This window comes from Poecilia reticulata, chromosome 14 (genome assembly GCF_904066995.2).
Source record: "Poecilia reticulata chromosome 14, P_reticulata-male-v2, whole genome shotgun sequence".
Taxonomy (NCBI): domain Eukaryota; kingdom Metazoa; phylum Chordata; class Actinopteri; order Cyprinodontiformes; family Poeciliidae; genus Poecilia; species Poecilia reticulata.
The window spans coordinates 20,993,574-21,016,291 of NC_088843.1; the positions used below are offsets into that span (position 1 = coordinate 20,993,574).

The 22,718-nt window shown below is 43.9% G+C and overlaps 3 protein-coding genes across 6 annotated transcripts; 1 reads left to right on the forward strand and 2 right to left on the reverse strand.

The window, feature by feature from the left end:
• Positions 1-764: 764 nt before the first annotated feature.
• Positions 765-2,828, reverse strand: sra1 (steroid receptor RNA activator 1). 2 transcript variants are annotated; one of them, XM_008401820.3, is made up of 7 exons: positions 2,750-2,828; positions 2,574-2,671; positions 1,912-2,025; positions 1,750-1,833; positions 1,534-1,682; positions 1,337-1,445; positions 765-1,252 (listed from the first exon to the last, which is right to left on the reverse strand). In XM_008401820.3, exons 2-7 carry the CDS (start codon positions 2,596-2,598, stop codon positions 996-998), a joined length of 738 nt encoding a protein of 245 aa, XP_008400042.2. In that variant the 5' UTR covers positions 2,599-2,671; positions 2,750-2,828; the 3' UTR covers positions 765-995. The 2 variants fall into 2 exon arrangements, with proteins under 2 accessions (XP_008400042.2, XP_081471969.1); XM_081615843.1 differs by having other exon boundaries at positions 2,574-2,814.
• A 1,835-nt stretch (positions 2,829-4,663) lies between these two features.
• On the forward strand, positions 4,664-16,655 carry apbb3 (amyloid beta (A4) precursor protein-binding, family B, member 3). Of its 3 annotated transcripts, none has more exons than XM_008401818.3 (13): positions 4,664-4,964; positions 8,969-9,132; positions 9,216-9,274; positions 9,659-9,707; positions 9,918-10,067; positions 10,388-10,515; positions 13,636-13,641; positions 13,747-13,861; positions 14,245-14,326; positions 14,395-14,478; positions 14,716-14,831; positions 14,906-15,085; positions 15,786-16,655. In XM_008401818.3, exons 1-13 carry the CDS (start codon positions 4,916-4,918, stop codon positions 16,041-16,043), a joined length of 1,440 nt encoding a protein of 479 aa, XP_008400040.2. In that variant the 5' UTR covers positions 4,664-4,915; the 3' UTR covers positions 16,044-16,655. The 3 variants fall into 3 exon arrangements, with proteins under 3 accessions (XP_008400040.2, XP_081471878.1, XP_081471879.1); XM_081615752.1 differs by having other exon boundaries at positions 9,219-9,274; XM_081615753.1 differs by lacking the exon at positions 13,636-13,641 and having other exon boundaries at positions 4,665-4,964.
• Positions 16,656-18,509: 1,854 nt separating this feature from the next.
• LOC103459936 (GTPase IMAP family member 7-like) lies at positions 18,510-22,718 on the reverse strand. The gene is made up of 2 exons (XM_017303010.2): positions 22,522-22,718; positions 18,510-19,263 (listed from the first exon to the last, which is right to left on the reverse strand). Exons 1-2 carry the CDS (start codon positions 22,619-22,621, stop codon positions 18,650-18,652), a joined length of 714 nt encoding a protein of 237 aa, XP_017158499.2. The 5' UTR covers positions 22,622-22,718; the 3' UTR covers positions 18,510-18,649.

Consider the following 22,718-nt stretch of genomic DNA (forward strand, 5'->3'; position numbering starts at 1 on the left):
GGTTCCATCCAGACCAGGCCCGGTAAGAAAACCAGCCTGACCAGAACCAGCCTTACCTGTGAGGTGGGAACCGGCCTCAGCATCTCGAGCTGATCCTCTGCTGCCACCTGCTGGACAAACACTGGAACTACAGCCCGTACGATGCCACAGGAAAACAAACGTTTAAATTTAAATACAGCTCTAATCATAAACCAGAGCTGCCTGGAAGGACCTGGAGTCTGACATGAGTCACATGATGTTTCCATCAGTGTTTCTGGTTCCAGTCAAAAACTATCAGAAACTCTAACTGGAACCAGAGTCAGAAACTCTCTGGTTTATTCGAAACCTGAATGCAGCATTTATTCTCCTTCCGGTTATTAATGAAGCTGATAAAGACACGCCACTTTTTTCAGATGTTTATTTTGCTGCTACGCCGCAACAGAACCAGTCAAGCTTACAATCGGATCAGGACACAGAGAGGAAATAGTCAAAGCTGTGATCGTTTCAGAAGACCAATCAGAGTGGCCCCTGAAGGAAAACTGAACAATCAGAATGGAGCTATGCACAGTTGATTGGCTGGGAAACGTCAATGTCAACTCCCAATCCAATCAGCTGAAAGGTCTGCTCTGGTTCAGTTTGGTTCTAAACAGCAGGTTCTGATGGAGAAGTTCTGGTTCCCTAATGTCCAGAACCCTCAGAGTCCAGGCCTTAAAGTCCTGGTTCTTCTAGTCCGAGTCCACCTGACGACCCAGAGAAGTTCTGGTTCCAGAATCAAGAGTCCACAGTTCTGATGTGAGTAGGTCTGGTTCTGTTTATTGCCTGAGGTTCAGGTTCTGGGTCTGTATGAGCAGAACTAGAGCCCCAGGATGTAGGAGTCCAAACCTGGTGAACAGATGGTACCGTACTGATGGTACCGATACCAAAACAACTGAAACCGGTCCAGCGCAGAAAATGAGAAGAACCGCACAGAATCCCGGCCAAGTTACCCAGAGCTGGAATGCAGGGTTCTGGGAAACTCAAGACTGGCATCCTGGGTTCTGGGTTGGTTCTATGGGATTCTGGACTGGTTCTGTTGGGTCCTGGGCTGGTTCTGTTGGGTCCTGGGCTGGTTCTGTTGGGTTCTGGAGCGGTTTCAGGTGATCTGGACTGAGGTTGCGGGTCTCAGCGATGAGCCGCTTAACGCCGACCATCCATTGGCTAACCTCGGTCACATGGTCGACCATCAGAGAGCGATGAGCTTCATCAGCAGAGTCCCAGTGACCGGCCTGCAGCTCTGGGACACACAGGTGGACAGGTGAGATATGAGGTGGGACAGTCAGATGAGACAGGCATGAGACAGACAGGTGGGACAGGTTACCTTGGGACAGGACATCCATGCGTCTGGTTACAGGTAGGCTGAGTTTACCGGACCTCCAGCTGTCCTCCAGGAGGCGGAGCCTCTTAGCAACCTCGTTACACACCTGAGCCTACAGACAGGTGACGGGTTAGTGTGTGTCCCTGCTGGCCAGGTGCAGTACTGCAGGCCTCCAGCGCCCTGTGCTGGTGGAAACTCACCCTCACGGAGCTCCTGCAGGCCTCCAGCGCTCTGCTCAGCACTGACATCACAGTCTCCAGGTCAGGCTCTGATAAGCTGCCATCCACCTCTCCCTGCTTTCTCATTGGTCCCTTTTGGGCAGTGGGCGTTGCCTCAGGTGGACGTCCAGCTGGAGGACATTAAAGCTGTCACTCAGGTGCGTTGAACAGGTGCAGTGAGACAGTTCTGACTCTTACCTGACAGAGGAGGCGGAGCTACTCCACACATGGGCGGGGCCATGAGGTTGGAGGAGGGAGGGGCTGGGGGTGGAGCACCTGGACCTGGAGATCAATCAGATTCAGATGTTTCACATCAGATCACAGATGAGGTAAAGTCAGTGCTCAGGTGAGTCAGATTACCTGAGCTCGCTGCTGGAACAGCTCTCCTGCTCAAGGGGTTCCTCTGAGGTCCGCGGGCCGTCTGCAGCCCGTAGGAAAACTGAGGGGGGTCGTTCCAGCCCCGCTCCTGGTTACCTTGGAAACAGAAATTTAAATAAATACAGTTCAGCAGAAATCCTGATTATGACCAATTTATAGTGAGATACTCTGAAACTGAACGTCTTGGTGGGGAAAATAATCTCTAATAAACATTTATTTTACTGAAGAGTCCAGAGACTCCCTGCTGACTAAATAAATAAATAATGCAGATGTCATTAGCTCTGATCAATAATCCAACAGCTTTAATCCAGCAGGACAGAAATTTATGATCAATAATCAAACATCACAACAAACATCAAGTTTATGAATCATCAGCGTTTCAGCACTCATATTTTGAGCTGGTTGACATTAGATGAACTATTAATGACCCGAATTCATCGCGTCACACAGGTCTGTCATCGCCGCCATAATTAATCCACTTAAATTTATGGTACAGATCAGATTAGTTTGAATCCAGAGGTTTTTAAGTGAAGTTCCAGTCTGTGACTGTTAGTAGGCGCCTAACTGCCCGGCCGTTTTAATCCCCGCAGCGGGACTCTGGTAATATTCTCTCGGACTGCACTGATCCTCTGGAGGAAACTCACCGGGTTTCACGTACATGTCCTCCATTGTTGGAGCCTGGAATCAGCTGATTCTTCCCAGGAAGGCTGAGCAAAGCTAGCGGCTAGGCTAACCGGAAGAGCTTTTACAGAATAAAAGCGTCAAATAAACTTCGATTAAACTCTGGATATAATTAAAGGCTATTTCTTGTCTAACTCACCCAAACTAAACACAAAGTCTTGTGTTTTGTTGTTGCAATGAATAACCCATTAAGTTATATAACTGCAGTCAGCACATCCGGTCAGAATGTCAAAAATAAAAGCTTCTGATGTCAGCTGTTTTTAATTTATTTTGACTCTTCGATTTCTCCTGTCTTATCTTTTCTTTAAAGTCATATTTATGAACATTTACATGTTCAAATGTGCCAAAGAATCAGCTCTTGACTGAAGAATTTCTAGGTTAATATCAGTTACAGGTAGTTAATTGTGTGGTTTTTATCTTCAAGTTTTCCCATTGAGAGAAAACTGAAGCATCAAAACCTTAGTATATTACAGCTGAAGTAAAATTATATTGCTATATGTTTGTGTTTTAATGCTTTTGAATTCATAAAACTCACAGCTAGCTAATATAAAGTGAATATAAATTCTTTTTGAAGGATGATTATTTCTATCTGTTTTCTGCTCCTATTTTTCACGCAGGGCAGTTAATGCCTCCAGGTGTCTGTGAGTATGTGTGGTCCATCTTGAACAGGTCACCCATCCACTGCAGCAGCAGCTGACCCAACATGCATATTTCTGGACTGTGGGAGGAAACCGGAGTACTCAGAGAATGTCCACACGGAGAACAAGCCTGACCGCTGGCTGGAATTCAAAATGTTCAGTTTGATTCTGTTTGAAGTCCTTCAGAGGACTTATCGTTATTTTTACTTTGAAGAGATGAATAATTTTACTTCCTGTTGCAAAGGCTTACTTTACGTGCTGCCAGTTCCTCAAGAATGTCCGGGACGTGGCCACCGTGAAACGCCTATTGAAACAGTGTGACGTCAGCACGCCTTCAGGTGGATTTACAGTGACTATTTTACGGACCTTTTTTTCATTCTCTGTTTTGGTTTTTCTATCCAATAAAATTCACTCATAGATATTGCTTTACATCGCTTGACTGCATTACCTAAATCAGGGTGTCCAAAGTGTGGTCAGGGGGGCATTTGCGGTCCCCAATCGTATTGCGTGTGGCCCCTGTAATCATGGAAATTCTTTCCCACATCATAGTTGTTTGATGTAGATAGAAACCTTTTATTTTTAATTAGGTCAATACCATCACAGAGACATTAAAGTCTTCCTACAGTAGAAAACACTGGCCACAGCAGCAATTTGTTTTTTAATGCCTTTTATTTCCAAGCTCCACATCTTTCCTGTGACTTTTATTCAAAAACAGACTTTGTTGCATCCAAATCTGCTTTTATTATTATTTTTATTAAAGTTGGCTAAATTCAGCAAGAGTTCTCTAATAGATCCTGAATTTATTGTTCAGAATGAATTAATTTTTTCTCTCTTTTTTTCTATTGATGCCTAGAAAATGATCAAAATTACTTTTTGAGGCAAACCCAGATCTTTAATCATTTAAACATTCCTTACCAACAACAAAGCTATTAATTTAATTAAAGTGTTGCATGATTAGATTATTGTTGAATACATAAGATTAAATTTTTCTGGCTCTTAAGTCATCTAAACTTGACAATTTTGGTCCATGTGACCAAAAGTTTGGACACATATGACCTAACTCTAAAGGTTACATATTGAAAAAATGTCTCAATATGGACAGATTTGTAGGAATAACAAACTAATCACCTAAACAGATGTTTTTTTTTTCTTCATTTTGTTTGGATTAACATTTAGACAAAATGAAATATTTGGATTTATATGAGTCCATTAAAACCTCAAGGTTCTCCACTGCTGAGAGTCGCAGCATCATCTTCATCGGTTCCACCGAGCCTGATGATGTATTTTCTGTTCCAGCTTCAGCCTCAGGATGAAGATGTTCCAACAGATTTTACTTTCAGCATCACTTGCTGTAGTGGAGTCATTTTTTTTACAGGGGAGAGCGAGTGAGGCAGAGAGGGAGGGCAGTGATGACATCATCAGGAGGAGGAGGAAAACAGCATCCTTCATCAGACGGAGAGGAGAGAGGCAAAGAGGAGGCAGAGAAAACGCCGGGACGGGTAACAAAACAAGGGAGGAGAAGAAACACTGATGGTGTCTGAGAAGGGGGCGTACGTCGGGACGAGAGACACCCACAAAGACAGGGGGACAGCGGGGGAGAGACAGGTTGCAGCAGCCGTCCTCTGGGCCTGATCAGCTGACTGCAACTCACCGGGGAGGGTGGAACCATGATGGGCAAGGATTACATGCTGGCCATCATCATCGTCAACTATGATGGTGAGACACACACACACACACACATACACACACGCATACACACACACATTCAGGTTTCCATCCGTTCAGAGGTCCTGGGCGTGGGACAGCATTATGAGGATTGTCCTCATAATGGATGCAGGTTGGGGTTTATGTTGGATGTTTCTGGGTGTAAACACTCAGATGCTCAATGACGTTTTAGTTTGAATCCCAACTTGTGGCAGAGTTAAAGACAGAAAGTCCTGCAGCTCCTGAGTTCATCTGGTCAAATTGAGTTTAGTATCGGACAAAGATGAAGAAACGAAGCAGCTCATCAAAGACCAAGCTGCAGAACTGGTACTGATAAGAAACAAAGTGTCTGACTTGCATCAGTCTGGAAATAGTTCCAGAACCACCTCTGAGGTTCTGGACTCCAGAGAATCTCAGTAAGAACCAGGATTCACACCTGGAACCACAGGGAGCCTTCCCAGCAGGCCGACCCATCAGAACCACTCATCAACAACCCTTCAAGAAGGTCCAGAAGAACCAGAACTTGTGGAGCTCTGCAGGGCTCCTGACTGAAGCAGCATCGGTAGTTCAGTAGTTTGCTGCTCTGATGCATGAATGTTTTCTCTGCTGGATTTATATTAACCAGTCACTCACATTACTCCCATCCCTGAGCGGGTCCTACCTCTGGTTCTGGTTCTGATCCACTTTCTGCCCTCAACTAGAACCTCCTTCAGCCTCATCTTCCTGCTGGTAATGAAACTCTGTAATCAGTTTCTGCATCTCTTCGTCATGTCTTTAACTACATATCAGCAGAAATTGAAAAATGACTTCAGATGAATCTGCTGTTGGAGTTCCAGATGGAAATCGATGGAAAGTTTTAATTATTTCTGACAACGTTTTAGAGATTCTTCCTACTGAAATCCAGCTGGAATCCTCTCTGACTCTGGACCTGCAGCTCTTCAGCAAAACTCCTCAGAGTCTGGAGGACCAGGAAGAGGAAGGACGTGTTTGTGAGGAAGAAGAGGGCAAGTCTTTTAGAGTGTTGCAATGTTTCTGCTCCAGAGGACATGGATCTGTCTGTCCCTATCTGCTGGTTTGGACCTGTCAGAACTGGATATAAGCACCTGGAGAGGCTGATGCTTTAAAACAATCTTGTCCCAGAGACTTTGGGAGGATAGGGTTCTGGTTCTGTTCAGAACCTGGGCCTCCGTCCAGCAGCTCAGCGGGACGAAGGATGTCTAGGCTCTCTCAGCTGATTCAGCGGTTCGTGTGTCCGAGGGTTTATTAATTATTCACGGCTTCTTCAGTTTAATCTCTTCCTGCTCAGCAGTTTGACCCAATCAATGGCGCCCGTCCTGACACATGATGTTGGATCGGCAACATGATCTGGGTTCAGAGAGCCACTGCTGCAGGAGATCAGAACCCAGCCTGACCCGTGGGTCAACAAGACAGAACCGAGTCCTATCAGAATAGAAATCTCAATCAGATCCATCTGAAACCACCAACCCACCGTTCACCGGAGGATGTGTTAACTGTGACAGAACCTTTGGTTCCGGTCGGGTCAGACTGAATGTTAGTTTTAATGTTAGTCACGTTAGTCAGCATGCTTAGTCTCAGGTCTTTTTTAGTTGGTTAAATTTGTTCAATTTAAACTAAAATCTAAGCTTTAGAGTAACATAACCCTAACCTTCCGATGTTTAATCCAACCTGAACCTTCAGAACCACATAAAGACGGTTCCAAAGTGGGCCTTCTATCAGCTGAAGAACATTTCCAGGATCAGAGGACTAATGTCTCAACATCAGAGAAACTCATACAGGCATTTCTTTTTAGTGGCATTGATTACCACAGCAACGTCTTCACAGGTCTGACTAACAAATCAACGGTCCAGCTGCAGCTGATTCAGAACGTTGTTGCTGGAGTTCTGACAAAAACCAGGAAGATAGAGCACATCTCCCAGTTCTACATCACCCAGTTTTATAGTCCTTCACTGAGAGAACAGACTTTAACATGCTTTTGTTAAAAACTACTCAGCTAACTGCGTTAAACTAGAAATCCAGGTGAGATGTGAAGCATGGACCATTAAAAACAGTGGCGGTAAAGGAGGAGCTGCAGTGATTGGAGGCTCCAACAGGACCTGCTTCAACCTTGGGCCGGTTCTGCTGTCCTGAGTGATGAACACGGTTCTGATGAGTCAGCAACGACCCTCAATGATCAAGGTGACCTTCATCTGCGGGAATGAAACTGCTGAGTCAACAAGGAGGACATAAAGAAGAGGAGGGTTAAGTTTCCTGCTTCGTCTTTATGCAGGCATGAGAATCAATATGTCATCTGATCACAGCAAAATATAAAAACAACGTGTGACCTGCTGACATGGACAGCTGATTGGACAGGAGCTCTTCAGCCCAGCGACTGACTGGACAGAAGAAACTCTGATCAATAAGTTGTCTACTTCTGTTGAAAGTCTGAGTTCAAATCTTCTGAATGACAGTTTGACTTCAATTAAAACATAACATTTTCACCAAGCTGACAAATGGGAAGTTGACTTAAAGCTCTTAGAGGAATTCATAATACATTTTTTCAAAATATGTTTTAAAAACCTGCAATGACAGATAAAAATAAACATTGTTGATTAAAAGTGATAAATACGTGACTTTCTCCTCAGACCCAAGTTAAGTTTATTCACACAGCACATTTCAGCAATAAGGAATTTCAGAGTGTGTTCACCATGAAACATCATTCAGTCACCAATTGTGAAACAATAAACATTACATTTTGTACATTTTGTCAAATGCCATCATAAATATGATGATCAATGTTCCAGTGTTATGGAAATTTCCTTATCAAGGAATGAGAATCTGTTTCAATAAGAGAAAGATTAATCATTGTCTTTAAGTTTCTTTATTCGAAGGCAAAAGCGTTCGAAGACCCTTCTCACTGAGCGCAGTCAGTAGAAGAGCCCTGCGCAACACCCATCACATCGTTATATAGTCACAGCAAGACAAAGACCCTCCCAAAGTCTGATGTTATCTCTACTGCCAGATGGCCACAGAGACACCCTGACCCCCTCCTCATGAACTATCTCTCACCTCTTGAAGGAGATGATTTTATGGCAGGAAAGACAGTTGATAAGGATTTCAGGAGGAACTTCTAACACTTCTTTGTCAGTTCATGGGTTCAGCTCAAACAGGGTACAAACTACATCCCACACATCAGTCCTTTAAGACAATCATTAGATCAAGCATTTTACCCAAGACGTCTTCAGGTCTCTTCTGCTTTCACGGCATACATCTAAACATTATCTGCAAACTTATTTAATGGACAAACACATCTTGCAGAAATACAAAAACAAAGCAGATATTATCAGTAAATAAATGGTAAAAAGTATCATCAGTTCCTTCAAGAATGAATTAAGACTGAAAACGAAATTTTCTATTACACCAGTTACCAGAAATGAAAGGCAGCTATAAACAAATGGTTTTGTTCTTTATGTAAAGGAGCTCAGCGTTTCAACGGTCTTTCTGTTTTCTGGAAGTTTGTTCCAGATTAGTGGACCATAAACATTTATATTAGTTTTTTTCAATTTAATAATGGTCTAATTGTTATTCTTTGTCTCTGTGCTTTAATCTGTGAAAGAGGATCTGCTTATTTACAATCTTTCCTATAAATACTGGATAATCTCTGTTTTCAATGCAGGCAGAAATCATCAGGGATGTTTTTAACTGGCTCCAGATATGATGCAAATTTTATTCTAGCAGCTAATTTGTTTGTTTCCTGAAATAAAGCACAGAAACATTTAACTCCTCGATGGTTCATTTTACTACATATTTGCTAATTCTATAATTATATTGTAAATGTATTTATTATATATTTATTTTACAATAACTAGCAGATAGGAACTGGTTGGCTATAGAGGCAGTTTTGAATGGATCTGATAAAACTTCACTCCTGTGTTACCGGTGGGGAGCATTGTTGCCTCTAGGGGGCATTGACAGAGACAGGTATGTCTGTTTGATGACAGCTATTTGTTTCCCTACAGACAACATCTGGACAGACCAGAACCTCCTCCTGGACCCAGACCTTCCTTCTGGCTGGAGGACAATCAAAGACTCCACGGGGACCTACTACTGGCACGTTCCTACCGGCGCCACCCAGTGGCAGCACCCCTGCCTTACCGGGACACCAAAGCCTCTTGAGACACAGGTGAGACATGACTGGTTTTCCTCTTGTAGCTTCTCCGGTTGCACCAGTGTGGCTCAGCCCGATCGTTTTCTGTGGTGTTTCAGCAGGAAGAGGCAGGAGACCAGAGCACCACCAAAGAGACGGAGGGAGCCTCTGAGGAATGGTAACTCAGGATGAATGTCCGTCTGTTAGGTTCGCTGGGGGTCAAACAACTTCTGAGCAGTTGGTTCTGTACAGACAGATGTTCTGTTAGCCTCACACCTGAACCTCAGAAGGCTGCTGGCCTAATCAGGTCCTCCAAGTTGGGAGGTGGAGGCAATTTGGCCTTGTTTCTCCAGCAGTCTTTATGTTCACATTCCCATAAACCACCAGTTTTTGTCTTCATCCCCATAACCAGCAGCTCTAAAGTGTTTATGCTAGTAAACCAGCAGCTCTAAAGTGCTTATCCCAGTAAACCAGCAGTTTTATACAGATGCTGTCTTGACATAATTTACTGTCCAGTCATCGTCAGAACCTCCACAGTTTATATGAACTTCTTTCTCCTCAGGTCTTCATGGCAGGAGGACTATCTCACTGACCATGACCCTGACTCAAAGGTAGCATAAAAACATCTTCTCTATGAAAAACTGTACTTTAGTTCCAATACTCTGACAATAACATGGAAGTGATGATGAAGGGCATGAGGCCAGAATAAGAGTTTAGCTCCTCCTCTGCATCAGGATTTAATCTGATGGTCTAATCTGTTCTAATCTCTCTCCACCGTAGTTTTGTGGAGCAGTAATCTGATGTTGCCTGCCTCTCTGCAGTGCTTTGCCGTTCGCTCCCTGGGCTGGCTGCAGGTGGAGGAGGAGGACCTGTCTCCCGGTCGCAGCAGCTTAGCTGTCAGTAACGTCATCCAGCAGCTGTCTCACTGTGGCAGCCCCGAGCAGAGAGACAGGTCCGGGGCCTGGGGCGAGGTGAGATGTGAGGGCTGCCCCTAGTGGCAGTGTGCTGGAACTGCACCTGTTTTTATCTGGGTTTTACTGAGTTTGATTTCTGTGAAAAGACAGCAGTTCTGCAGTTTGATATTGTTGGTCGTATTCACAGCACTTACATGAATGAACTAAAAATGCCATTCCCCTGCGTAATGTTCTCCTGACCTGTTCTACTCACCAGCCACTAGGGGGCTCACTAAATTAATGTTACATTAACATCCATGGACGCTGACAAACCAGAACAGGTCAAGCTAACCGGAGTCAGCAGGAAGCTGCTTATGAGAGCATGTTCTGACCTGCAGGGTCGGGAGATGATGCTGGTTCTCAAGAAAGACACCTTGACCTTATTGGACCCATTAGACCACACACCCCTCCATTGTCAGCCAATCATCAACATCCGAGTGTGGGGCGTGGGCTGCAACAACGGCAGGTGAGTTGATCAGACCCAGGTTGCTCGAAACGCAAAAACTTCAGAATCGACTTCAATTACATTATCATGACTCTAGATCAGGGTTCTCCAGGTCCAACCCTCCAGCGGTACTCAAAGACCGGACCTGCAGAACCCTGGTCTAGATTCAACCTAAGCTGGGGCCAAGCTACATGATGTCTCTGCCAGTCCTGAACAGAACACCGGGAAAGTCTGGAGCAGTCCGCTCTTATTTGGGTCAGTCAGCAAGGCGGTGGGCGAGATAGCGAGAGAAGGAAACCGTCCCTTGGCCTTGGTTAAACAGACATACTGGGCGACCCGGTCGGGTTGTGTGAACAGATCACCGACCAAACTGTAAACGTGTGTTGCTGACAGCCAATCAGAATGAGGCTGATGACTGGTGCCCTGAGTCGCCTTCAGTAAAAAAAAACTTTGCGTGTAGCTATGTGACATTACAAATGCACAGCGCTGGGCAGAATAATATTCAGCTTGTCAATTACAGTCATGCTGGGATAAAATCAAACTAAAACAGTAAACAATGAAGGAAATTATAAATAAAGCAAATAATTAATTTTTTAACCAAAAAGTAAGCATTTTATTTCACAGGTTTATTTGTGTGATCCAGACACGATACGATTGTTTGTTCAGACATACATAAAAACATGTTTATGATAAAACCAGCATTGAGAGTTGTTCTAAAACAGATTAATGGCCCAAACTCTCAACTTTAGCAGATCTGATCAGAACCATCAGATCTACAGGTCCTTCTAAAAAAATTAGCATATTGTGATAAAGTTAATTATTTTCCATAATGTAATGATAAAAATTAAACTGTCATATATTTTAGATTCATTGCACATCAACTGAAATATTTCAGGTCTTTTATTGTTTTAATACTGATGATTTTGGCATACAGCTCATGAAAACCCAAAATCCCGATCTCAAAAAATTAACATATCATGAAAAGGTTCTCTGAACAAGCAGTAAACCTAATCATCTGAATCAACAAATTAACTCTAAACACCTGCAAAAGATTCCCGAGGCTTTTAAAAACTCCCAGCCTGGTTCATTACTGAAAACTGCAACCATGGGTCAGACTGCTGACCTGACTGCTGTCCAGAAGGCCATCATTGAAACCATCAAGCAAGAGGGTAAGACACAGAAAGAAATTTCTGAACGAATAGGCTGTTCGCAGAGTGCTGCATCAAGGCACCTCAGTGGGAATGGGAAGTCTGTGGGAAGGAAAAAGTGTGGCAGAAAACGCTGCACAACGAGAAGAGGTGACCGGACCCTGAGGAAGACTGTGGAGAAGGACCGATTCCAGACCTTGGGGGACCTGCGGAAGCAGTGGACTGAGTCTGGAGTAGAAACATCCAGAGCTACTGTGCACAGGCGTGTGCAGGAAATGGGCTACAGGTGCTGCATTCCCCAGGTCAAGACACTTTTGAACCAGAAACAGCAGCAGAAGCGCCTGACCTGGGCTACAGAGAAGCAGCACTGGACTGTTGCTCAGTGGTCCAAAGTACTTTTTTTGGATGAAAGCAAATTTTGCATGTCATTTGGAAATCAAGGTGCCAGAGTCTGGAGGAAGACTGGGGAGAAGGAAATGCCAAAAGGCCAGAAGTCCAGTGTCAAGTACCCACAGTCAGTGATGGTCTGGGGAGCCATGTCAGCTGCTGGTGTTGGTCCACTGTGTTTTATCAAGGGCAGGGTCAATGCAGCAGCTATCAGGAGATTTTGGAGCACTTCATGCTTCCATCTGCTGAAAAGCTTTATGGAGATGAAGATTTAATTTTTCAGCACGACCTGGCACCTGCTCACAGTGCCAAAACCACTGGTATTACTGACCATGGTATTACTGTGCCCAATTGGCCTGCCAACTCTCCTGACCTGAACCCCATAGAGAATCTGTGGGATATTGTGAAGAGAAAGTTGAGAGACGCAAGATCCAAAACTCTGGATGAGCTTAAGGCCGCCATCGAAGCATCCTGGGCTCCATAACACCTCAGCAGAGCCACAGGCTGATTGTCTCCATGCCACGCCGCATTGAAGGCTGCAAAAAGATTCCTGACCAAGTATTGAGTGCATAACTGAACATAATTATTTGAAGGTTGACTTTTTTGGTATTAAAACACTTTTCTTTTATTGGTCAGATGAAATATGCTAATTTTTTGAGATAGGAATTTTGGGTTTTTATGAGCTGTATGCCAAAATCATCAGTATTAGGTGATAATACTGATGATTAGGTGAATCATCAGTATTAGGTAAACAATAAAAGACCTGAAATATTTCAGTTGGTGTGCAATGAATCTAAAATATATGACAGTCTAATTTTTATCATTACATTATGGAAAATAATGAACTTTTATCACAATATGCAAATTTTTTGAGAATGACCTGTATATAAATCTGTGGTATAAACTTTACAAATTTAAAATGTCATTTTTATTTTTATTTCTCACTTTTTATTAATTTATGACGAGTGAAACTATTCAATTCAATTAACTTATTTATATTGCACCAATTCACAACAATTGTATCACTTGACAGAAAAGTATTTAAGTTTAATCACACATGGATTCCTATCGATTCTAGTCATCACACAGTGCATTAAGCTCAGCTAGTTATTCACAGTACTTTGAAGTTTCTTAGGAATCGCAGCTGAGCATTGAACGTTCATTCCTCCTGGATGTAAAGACAACTGGAAACTCAGCAGAACAGGAATATAACCCATCTGAATATCTGCTCTTAGCGCCCCCTGCTGGTGGGTTAGGCCCATCAGAAATTCAGCTGTGTTTCCAGAGAGTTTGATGAATTCAGATGGATTCATCTGGTCTGGTTGATCCTGAGTGCAGAAACTAAAGTAGAAACCAGTCATGTCATCTGTCCCCAGCTTGGACAGTCCACTGGTCCATCACCTGTCTGTCAGACTCGCCTGTAGCTGTAGGACGGGTCCGGCCTCTGAGGGGTGGTGTTCCCAGTCATTGTGCTAAGCTAAGCTGGACTCACTGCTGCTGCTTTGCTCCTGCATGCTAAGAAGTTCAAAACAAGCTCACCATTGTGTTTTGCGCTCTAACACTGTTACTTTCTGTTTCTTTGCCACGCCCACCCCTATGTGTGCAGGGACAGGTAAACCCCTCCACACTCACAGCCGAATGTCAGGGTCATCCATGGACTTCCCCCTGTGCTGCCTCTGCTCACCAGGCTCTCTGTGTGTGTTTATGGTGCATTCAGGGACTTCGCCTTTGTGGCCGGCGATAAGGACAGCTGCGTCCTGAAGTGTCACGTGTTTCGCTGTAACGCTCCGGCCAAGGCCATCGCCTCAGCACTGCACGAGATGTGCTCCAAGGTGAGACTCCAACACCTGAAGTACCGTACTAGTGAACTGATGAAGACCAAAGTCTGAAGAGCCGAGTGCAGCCTGGTGGTCTGGGTCAGAACCAGGACACTGACCAAGTGATTACATCAGTCTCCAGAGCAGCAGGAGCTCATCAGGTTGCTGCAACTGAGACATCAGCAAACACCACAACTGGAGAAAGGTCTGCTAGAGGAGGTTCTGGCTCTGTTGGACCTAATGGAGGAGGTTCTGGTCTGTTGAACCTACTAGAGGAGGTCCTGGTTCTGTTGGACCTATTGTTAGACCCAGTGTTTGCCATCTTCTCACTGATCGTCATGGAAACGTGGTTTCCTCCTGTGCTGTTCGGTTCTGACTGAACTCTTTCTTTCGTGCAGATGATGTCGGACAAAGCTCTGATGAGACCGTCCCGTTCTCTCACCATGGAGAGCATCTCACCTGAAGACCTGCCCAGACAAGGTGACTCACCTGCTCTGGGTCCACCTGGTACCAGGTACTGGTTCTTTAACCATGCCCTGTTGTTTCAGTGGAGTTCCTGGAGGCGGTGAGGCAGCAGGTCCAGAAGTTTGAGGTCCAGTACATCGGGAACCTGCCAGTGTCCAGAGCCATGGGTAGGACAGAGACTCACCTGTTCTCCACCAGGTGTTCTGTAGCTCTGCTTTAGTTCCCAGATCGTTAAACCGACCAATCAGATAATCATCCTTGGGTCGTCAGCTCTACAATATCCTAAAGATCTAGTTCCCAGTTTCCCCAGCAGCCTGAGCCTCTGCTAATCCTGATCAGTAGACCCAGTTCTGAATGAAGGGGGGTTTTGTAACCGACCCGCTGGACTGTCTGCTGTTCTGCAGGTATGGAGGTGTTGAACAGAGCCATCGAAAGCATCATGAACTCCACAGACCGCGACGACTGGGAGCCAACGGTGATCCACATCAGCGACAGGGTTCTGTCTCTGTGGAAGGGGGAGGTACCGTCCTCGCTGCTGGTGGAGCTCAGGTAATATGTCGCTTCACCTGTCTAACTGTTGCTGGTTGCCAGCAGGATGGAGACGAGCCGCTCTGGGAATGCCAGGTGCGATTCCTCACCTTCCTTGGCGTTGGCCATGACAGCCACACTTTCGCTGTGATCGTGGACGCCGGGACACAGCAGTTCGAGTGTCACGTGTTCTGGTGTGAACCGGACGCAGGGATCATCTCTGAGGCCGTCCAGGCGGCGTGCATGGTGAGGATGAGGATGAATATGAGCTTTTACAAGGAATCAAAACACAGCTAAAGAGTTTCACATTTCAGTATCTGTGAAATTCAGAAATCCAGGGGGCGACAGAAAAATATCATCACCCTTAAAGAGAAGCTGTAGGCCTTCCTTTTTCCTCCTGCAGGAAGGGGCCATATCACAGTGATAGTACTACTGATATACTGCTGATAGTATTACTGATACTACTGTTGATAGTACCGCTGATGGTACTGCTGGTATTATTGAGTATTATTATCTGACTGATTTTAGGTTTAACAAACTGAGCTGTGAATTAGTTTCCATCCTCAGCAGTACTCTTTCTCACCACAGGGGGATCCCTCTCCCTCTGACTGCAAGCAAGCAAATTAAGATGTCATCAGGGTGCAACTGATGGCTATAGAGTTGTGAAAAAGTATTCACTCCATTGAGATTTCTTCCGTTTTTGCTTTCTTATCTCACTGAAACATTTCAGATTATCAAACAAAATTTTAATATCAGAGAAAGAAAACCTGTGGAAGCCCGAAAAGCAAACGGCTTTTCGGGCTTCCTCAGGCTGGATGTGAATAGTAATCCCACCCTGAATCAGCTCTGGGATTGCCTGGGACACCCAACACTGTGTTCATGTGTTTTGTAGCCATTGTGTTGTCGCCCCCTGCTGGTGGTTCATCTCATTGTCTCCTCCCATCAGCTCCAGTACCAGAAGTGTCTGGTGGCTCAGACTCCGCCTCCCAGAACCAAATCTTGGCGTGCAACTCCATCCAAGGTGAAACGAGCCAACTCCATGGACGGCGTCGCCTTTCCCCCGCTGACATCCCATTACCATGGAAACAGCAGTAGCAGCACCACATTGGTGCCGATGCCGAAGGGCAGCAGCAGCAGCAATGTGAGGAAAGGGATGATGGCGTTCTTCGAGACGTTCCGCAACAAACAAGCCGCCACTTCGTAGTGATGGCCGCTGGTCCGACTGGACTGCGATGACATCAGTGTCTGAACTGGCAACACCTGAGGCGAGGCCCACCTGAGGAGCAGCTGGATTCCTGTCTCACCTGTCGCTGCAACTGAACTGAACAGGAGGAACGTCTGCAGGTGTCTGACCAATCAGAGCGATCAATTCTTCCTCCGTTTTAGAACAAACCAACCTGTAGAAACTGAACCGACTCAGGATTTTCAGATGTTAGCTATTAATACCAAGTTACTCCTTCACAGAACAGCAGAGAATTGTTCTGATGAAGAGTGATGGAGGTCCAGGAGGATTTCTGCCTCTGATTTCCCTAAAATATTCTTCAAAAGCAGAAAAGTAGAGTTAGAGCAGAAAGCTTCTTCCATGCCAGACAGCAGCTCCTCAGTCAGCTTCTTCTGGACGGAAACTCTGAGGCTGAGGTGTGTGCTGCTGACCACCAAGGGGCGCACATTAGTCTCACATTTCCTGGTTTCCCAGCTGAAGCCTCTGCAGGTTGAGGAGTTTTTAAGTTTCAGGAAGCAATAAGCTGCTGAGGCTCTTTATGTCTGGAAATGATGTCATGTATGAATGAATCTGAATAAAACAGAAAATCCTTAATTCTGCTTCCTGCTGACTTGATTTATTGTTCTTTCATTTATCAGTTTATTTTAATTTGCAATATGGCTTTTTAAGTTGCATAACAATGACAATATAATGCTTTCATTGCTTATTACAATGAAATGTAAAAATCAGCTGGTAACTTGGAGATTGTTTTAGTTCTGAGGATCCTGTGTCTCCCAGTTTGACGTTGGGTCTACAGCTACAGGTAAACCTCCAGATTTCAGTTACTCAACATGGTGAGCCAACCAGGTGAATTTTACGCCACAAGAACCTTTGTAAAGAGTTTACCAAGTACCCATTGTAACTTTGACCAGATAAAAATAAGGTTCCTATTGTTGACAGTAAGTATGGTGCAAATGCCTGGAGATTGATCATTTTGAAGGACACACTACATGGTAACACAGATGAAGATATTGTTGAGGTCATACGTCAGTAAAATAGTAAGAGTCAAAGACCTTAAATTGATTGGTGAGTTTGATTCAGAAGAGTCTCTAAAGCTCATTAGCTTGTCCTCTGTGATGCAGTGAGAACCGAGTCTCAAAAAGAAGTTTGAGTTGGTTTTACCCTGTTCCCTTCAGACGAAAACCCGGAAGCCAAAAGTTTCCTTAAAACTGCAGATAGAACAGTGCAGCTCAGAGACTCAGGATGAGGAATATTATGAAAATATGACACCATGGAAATGGTGAACGATGTTGGAGCCAGAAATGATGATGATAAAATGAACAAGGACATATAAAGGTAATCTGAGATCCATATGATGGAGACGAACAGAAACCAGTAACACTGGACTAGGTGAGACAAACAAAGCATTTCCAGTGCCACCAGTTTATCCTGAAGCTCCAGCATTTGAGCCACACCAGATCCAGGAGCGGAGTGAGACCACATCAGCAGAGCAGCAGCTAAAGAGTGAGCGAACTCAGTCACCCGCTCCCCAGACATCCACCAGAGCTTGTGATGATCATTGTGGACCTGAAAAATGTGAGGTCATCCCTGTTGGAGCAGAACTTCAGGGAGGGAATGCTGAAGTCAGGAGGTTGACGAAGGAAAGGGTCCCAAGATACTGACTGCCATTCCTTAGGGAAGAACTGGAGGTAGTCATGCAGTCTTTATTTAGTGGGTCAGATTCTCCAACATGACTCCGTTAAGTGTTAATTAAGTTATTTAATTGTGTCAGAGATTAATTAGCTCAGGATAAAAGATCTCAGTATGCTTTTAAGTTAAATAAAGTTACATCAGACTTTTATAGGGTTTTTCAGGACCCTCAAAGATGCTTTACAATTAAATCATTTCCATCAATATTCACACTCTTATTACGGCTGGCTACTGCACAGTAGCCCCAGCTGCCCTGCAGTGTGTTAGCATTGATGCTTAAAGCTGCTCCAAATTGAGCCGTCCTCATACTTTACTCTTCAGTTTGCATCACAGTTTTCTGGTCTTCTTTGGCTTCATTCCCAGTTTCCTCTAAAATAAACCTGGTTTCTCAGCCTTCAGTTCATACAGAACTGGGACATCTTTCATCATAATATTGGTTCTATTCTTGTATAATGTTTTACTTTTAAATGTTTATTTAAATGTTTATTCTTCCATCTTTTTCTCAGTGGTTCAGTTGAATGTTAGCTTAGTGACCTTGTTAAAGTATGTAAATGTAAGTCATTATGTTGGAGTTGTGTTTATTAATGTCTTACTGTTTGGAAAATGCCAGTGCTGGACTTCATAGTTATTTTAAACTTAATAGCCGTAAAAGACACATAGCCGTACTACAGTCACTGTTGCACAGGCTTTCTGACCTGTTCTATTATGGACCAGGAAAACAGGATTAGTTCATCAATAGCAGATCAATAACTTTGTCACTTTATCATCATAGCCTTTATTGAAACATTTAGAACCTCCTTCTGCTGTATGTACAGATGTTGTCACATTTTTTCCTTCCTCTGATGGAGACGCTGCGGCAAACACCCATCAGCGTCTAAGCAACTGCTTCCTTATCCAAGTCAAGAAAGACTGCATCTGGACTCCTCTGACTTGGTTCCTCTCTGGTAGATCAGCCTCCCATCCTGGGAGATCATCTGGATTTTATCCAGCAGCTGCTGGACCTGACTCCTTTCCTCCATATTCTTGTTGTTGAACACGTGGTACTGGCCGCTGCAGCTCTTTAGCAGCTTCAGCAGGTTGGCATCCTCTCTGATGAACTGCTGGATATCGGTGTCTTCCAGACGGTCTCCGTAGGTGAACAGCAGCATGGTGTGTTTGGAGACTTCAGGACTCAGGATCTTCTGCAGTGTTTCCATCCCCTTCTGCTCCTGGGGGGTGAACCTGCCCAGCTGGAGGGTGTGGAGGAAGACGTGTGGACCAGGAGAGCTCAGCTCCACAGCTGCTAGCAGCTCTTCCTTCACCTGCTCTGCAGACAGCTGGGTGCTAAAGAGGCCAGGGGTGTCCACCACCACCACTCTGCCACCTTCAACCTCACTTTCGACCTTCTGGGAGCTCAGAGTCACAGGGACGGAGCTGAACCGACAGTCCAGCTCCTTCTTTCCCAGGATGGTGTTTCCTGCTGAGCTCTTCCCCACTCGCTCCTGACCCACCAGCACCAGTCTGAGGTCTGAACCTGAAAACAGCAGAGTTCATCAGATCCTGTCTGGACAGTCACTCATCATCAGTTAGAAACACACACAGCTATAAAGAAGAAGCAACACTGCCTTTCAGGGAGATCTGCTTTATTAGTATCACATACAGAAGCTGCAGCAGGAAAACACACAAATGATGGTTTGATCCCAGCATTTCATAACATGTCCTCTAACATGACTCCTCCTACAAAAGCATGAAAAAATATTTAATCAACTTTTCACACAGTTTATTGTACATGGACTGCTTCTAAATAAATGTCTTCAAATAAATGTCTTCAAAACACAAACATCCAGTTTACACAGAAACATAAAATCAGTTCATTTAGTGAAACAATGTCTGCATTAATGCCTTTATTCCTGTGAATTACGCTGATTTTCAATGAAAACATGGCATTTAAAATCGGAATATTACATCAAATAAAAACATTTTAATATAGAACTGAGATTAATGAAAATGATGTTTATTAATCTGACAGACAAGCCTCATTGTTCTGATCGACTGAATATGAGGATATGAACATAGATCCTGATTGACTAATGATGCACAGAGTTCAGCTTATTTTATAAATGGGAACTTTTGTTTCCTAAGACATAAAAATGAAAAATATAATCACATTGGTCAGAAATCAAAGGACCTCTATTAAACCAGCAGTATTTAACTTTTATGAAAAATGTTTTTTTTTTAATATTTGTTGAATAAGTGGACATTTTGTGAAAGTATGAGACAATCTGCAAAAACTGAGCCCTCTGCTTCGTCCCTCAGGCTGTCCGAAATACATATTAGAAACAACCAATCAGAGCCAGGAGGCGGGTCTTATCGCTGTACATGATGTATGTGCTTCTCACACCCTCCCCTTTTCTCTCTGTTTCATCACAGTTAGTCTGTCATAAATGCTAAGGCTAAGCATTTATGACATTTAAGCGTGGCCACCGATAACAGTAGATAAACTGTTTTCCTGTAACATGAGGTTGTTTTTCTGCCACATTTAGAAGTGAGTACATGAGCTTGATTGAGAGCGCTAAGCCCCTCCTCCTGGCTCTGATTGGTTGTTTGGTCGGGAGTGGAAAAAATTAAGAGTCTGGATAAGAAGAAATAAGAAATGCATTAAAACTTTGCAAGGTGAGAACAGAAATACAGAGTCAAGAGGTCTGTCAAGTCTGCTCTGACTAACAGTGGATCTGGCTTCCTTTTATAGGTTCTGGTCAGAGAAGAGAGACTTGATTGGACAATAGGTGTGAATCCCTGATTGTGATGTACCAGGGATTCTGTGGAGCCCAACACAGATGGTTTGGCCATTTGTCTGTTGTTAAGGATAGGGTTTGTTCTTTCATGCTAAAGAGGGCAGATAAGTCCTGGGTTGGGCAAGTAACACTAGATAGTCTCCAGAATCAAGGCATCCCCTGCTGTTATAGGAGAGCAGCTTGACCAATCTCATGATAAGCTCATGCAGACACATGATCTCACATCAGATACAATCTAAAGCACAAAAGGGGTGAGGAGCACATCATAAAATGTTCCATTACATTTGTCATTAAATTGAATATAATTTCAGATTTTTGTATAACTTTTCTTCAGGTTAACTTAGAAAGTGAGCTATTATTGTTACAAATTAATTTTCTAAACTACAGAAAAGTTATTCTTGGGGATGCTCAAATGTGAAAAATTGGACTGATATTGATATTCTATAGTAATACTGCTATTATGTTAGATTTACCAATGTTTTATTTAATTTTAATCCAATTACTCGATTAATCGTAAGAATAATCGATAGATTATGTTGAAGAATATAATTATGTTAGTAGTTGGAAGTTATGTGGATTCACATTAAGATATGTTTTACTGAAAAGGAATGTATTATGTTGAATGTGCTGGTTCAATCTGACCCAATAAGGTGTTGTGCAAGAAATTCCTGGCATGCAAGGGACTCGGTCAGAGTCTCTGTTTGGACAGATAAGAACTAACAATTTGACTAATGGTCCTCTGAAGGAGCAGATTTAACTTCCATGAGGTCAGCCCAGAATTCTCGGAACTTCCAACACACACTCAATGTATTAAATGTCTTCCTGGTTGTCAGTGAGCCGGAGAGAATGGAGTTTGTGTATCGTCTCTTAATTCATGAGTTTAGCACCATTGAATTCCTCCATAATTACTCGATTATTAAAGTGTTTGTTTACAACAACCCTGAAACACAAATGTAATGACACATTACACTAAGTGTCGCTGTTCCACATCAGGATGTTGGTCAATGTTCCAGTTAAAATCACCTCTAACCAGCTGGGTTTAGGGATTCAAAGGAACTCAGTGTTTCAGCTGTTTCTCAGTTTTCTGGAAGTTTGTCTCAGATCTGTGGAGCATAGAAGCTGAATGCTGCTTCTCCATATTTGGTTCTGGTCCTGCATCCAGAATCAGGAGACTTGAGCGGTCTGCAGGTTGATCCAGCAGCAGGGTGGTCATTCACATTTAAATATAAATGTTCCTCTTGTGATTTAAATATGAAGTTATTTCCTAAGCAAACATTTGATTCATGTTATCATGCTGTCCTTTGCTCCAGACCTTCCTCTGTCTCAGAGTTGTGGTTGCATGGAATCATTACCAGTTCAACGAAACTCCTGCTTCCAGTCTCATCTGAGTGAGTGGAGCAACAGAAAATGGTTCATTAAAAGAAATAAGGATGACTTCCGGTTTGAACGTCACCGTGATGGCCACGCTGTGAACGGGCTCCCGAGAGAACCTAAGAAATTGAAAACCCAACCCCACTTAAACGACGAAAACATACCTATAGAGGTGGAAAAGAACAGGGGTGAGCGAAATACTTCAAAACCGATGCTTTGTAGCGCCATTAAGCGGTTGTTGAAAGTCGAGAAAATATTGCTAGCACTTCAGCTAATGCTAACCGCTATCCATCTCGAACCTCTGCTTTGAAAAACTACCGCAGCACTTTTTGATTTGAACTAAGCAACCAAGAGTGGTATTATGGCTGAATGGGAGACGGTATTGCAGGAATTAAGAGGCTTCCGACAGGAAAATAATGCGCATTTGGGGGAAATCAAAGAAGAAATTCGAAAAATGAACACCAGACTAGATGAGGCTGAGGATCGGATTGAAAAAGCGGAGGAGAGGATTTTAACCACGGAGGACGCCGTCACTGAAATAATAAAGCTACAGATAAAGCTGGAGGATAAACTAATGGACCTAGAAAGCCGTACACGAAGAGAGAACATACGCATTTATGGCGTACCCGAGGCGGCAGAACGGGACTCTGCATCAATGGGTGACTTTGTGGAGAAGTTGCTGCGGGAGGGTTTGGTGCTGTCCCAAGACGAGTTCGACATGCACATTGAACGGGCTCATCGCTCTCTAGGCCCTCCGCCCCCAAGCGACGCTCCCCCGCGATCTATTATTGTAAAATTCCTCAGTTTTAAAACCAAAGAACTT